A 1,806-nucleotide genomic window follows, 5' to 3' on the forward strand; every position below is an offset into this window, starting at 1 on the left:
TGCAAAACAAATGCTTACAATGGATTCAGAATCATGAAAAAACCCTAGTTTGACCCCTCACATGCTACTTAAAGCAGAATTCAATTTAGACCGACTTTCAGCTGCTGTCACAGATTCCCCTATAGGGAAATTGAATTTCAATCTTTCTGTGATGTGTTACTAGACACCTTTACAAACACATCGGTGAAGAAACTTCTTGGTAAGGAATTCATTCCCAGATCTGACATTATTCTACTAATGCTCTCTGACCAAGGAAGTCGCTGGCCAAACTGCAGCTCAGGCCCGTGCCGTCGGGCTCCACGTTGAGCTCCTTCACCACCCCGTCCTCCACCAGCATGGAGTACCTCTTGGACCGCACGTTCCCCAGCGCCTGCACGATCTGCTCGCTGTCCAGCACCAGATCCACGGCCCGGGCGAACGCTCCCGTGGGATCGGCCAGCATTCGGATCTTAGCCTCCTTGGCACCGTGCGCCTTCCCCCACGCGGCCACCACGAAGGCGTCGTTGACCGCCACGCAGGCGATCTCGTCCACGCCCACGCAGCTCCTCAGCTCGGCGGCGCGCTCCACGAAGCCCGGCAGGTGGATCTCGGTGCAGCCCGGCGTGAAGGCGCCGGGCACGGCGAAGAGGATGCCCCGCTTCCCCTTGAAGATCTCGTCCATCGCCACCTTCTTCCCCGGCTCGCCCTCGTGGACCTCCACGGCCGGCAGGCTGTCGCCGACCTTGATGGGCATGTTTGAGACCGCGGTGCTATGCAACAGTCTGGATAAGAAGACGCGAGAAGTATGTTTTGTGATTAATGTCGAGCTACGCAGCAGCATCTGCCTGTTGGGTTGAGTTAATACGACCCCCGCTGCTGACAATGGCGGTATAAATATGAATATGAATTGTAGTATATCATGATGTCATCAGCCATGCCCCCATACTATGGTGTCAGCCCTATAGGGCTGTGATGGCTTTGTCATCGTGCCCATATATGGAGATGAATGACATCACAGTAGTTGGGATGTAAATTATCGATGAATTCATTAATTGATGATAGTTGATAACCTCATCGATCGATTAATCGATTAATTAATAAGCGGCAAGGAAAATTCTTGTCTGAAACCGGAAACGAGTGCAGAAGCATAATTACCTTGATGTATATAACATTAACGAGCGTCAACAAGCATTAGCTGGAGTGTACAAATGGAACCAAATGGACCCTAACGGGTCCACTCCTAAAGGGGTCCTTTAGGAGTCACAGGACTGTAACTCAGAGACTGTACAAATGTACACACTCAGAGTTAGGATTTTGCCCCGGACTGTTAGCCTAGCGGTCCGGGCGTGCACCTAGGCTCCAATGTAGCCTGACAATGCATTGCGGGTTCGAGTCCCGATCCCGGCCGGCCTTTGCTGCGTGTCACTCCCCATCTCTCTCCCCATTTCCTGTCTACCTACTGTAGCCTACTATCAAAAATAATCTTTTTCTTTTTGAATTGTTAGGATTTTATGATATAGATTGCGGTCCCACAGGGATAGACAATGGTATCAAATGGGGGTCCGTCCATCCGTGGTCTAATGCATATCAAACCGGGGGTCCTTGAAATTAAAACGTTTGAGGACCACTGGCGTAGAGCCCTGGCCATGAGGCAGATATGCCGACCTCTTTCATTCTCTTGCCCGTGACCTTTGTTGGTGGTGATTGAGAAAGCCAGCATGACTGAGTCTCTTTCACATTAACTGCCAGGAATTAATTAATTAATTCATTAATCCGCCACTGCCAGCGTTTTTTACTAATCTTTCGAGACCCACAGACATTGTTTTG

The 1,806-nt window shown here is 50.2% G+C and overlaps 1 protein-coding gene across 1 annotated transcript; it reads right to left on the reverse strand.

The window, feature by feature from the left end:
* Positions 1 to 226: 226 nt before the first annotated feature.
* Positions 227 to 766, reverse strand: LOC311057405 (peroxiredoxin-5, mitochondrial-like; the record flags this gene model as incomplete). Its single annotated transcript, XM_084074364.1, has 1 exon — positions 227 to 766. Exon 1 carries the CDS (start codon positions 731 to 733, stop codon positions 227 to 229), a length of 507 nt encoding a protein of 168 aa, XP_083930490.1. The 5' UTR covers positions 734 to 766.
* Positions 767 to 1,806: the final 1,040 nt, after the last annotated feature.

The sequence above is a fragment of the Gymnoscopelus microlampas genome (genome assembly GCF_963454915.1).
Source record: "Gymnoscopelus microlampas genome assembly, chromosome: 12".
Taxonomy (NCBI): Eukaryota; Metazoa; Chordata; class Actinopteri; order Myctophiformes; family Myctophidae; genus Gymnoscopelus; species Gymnoscopelus microlampas.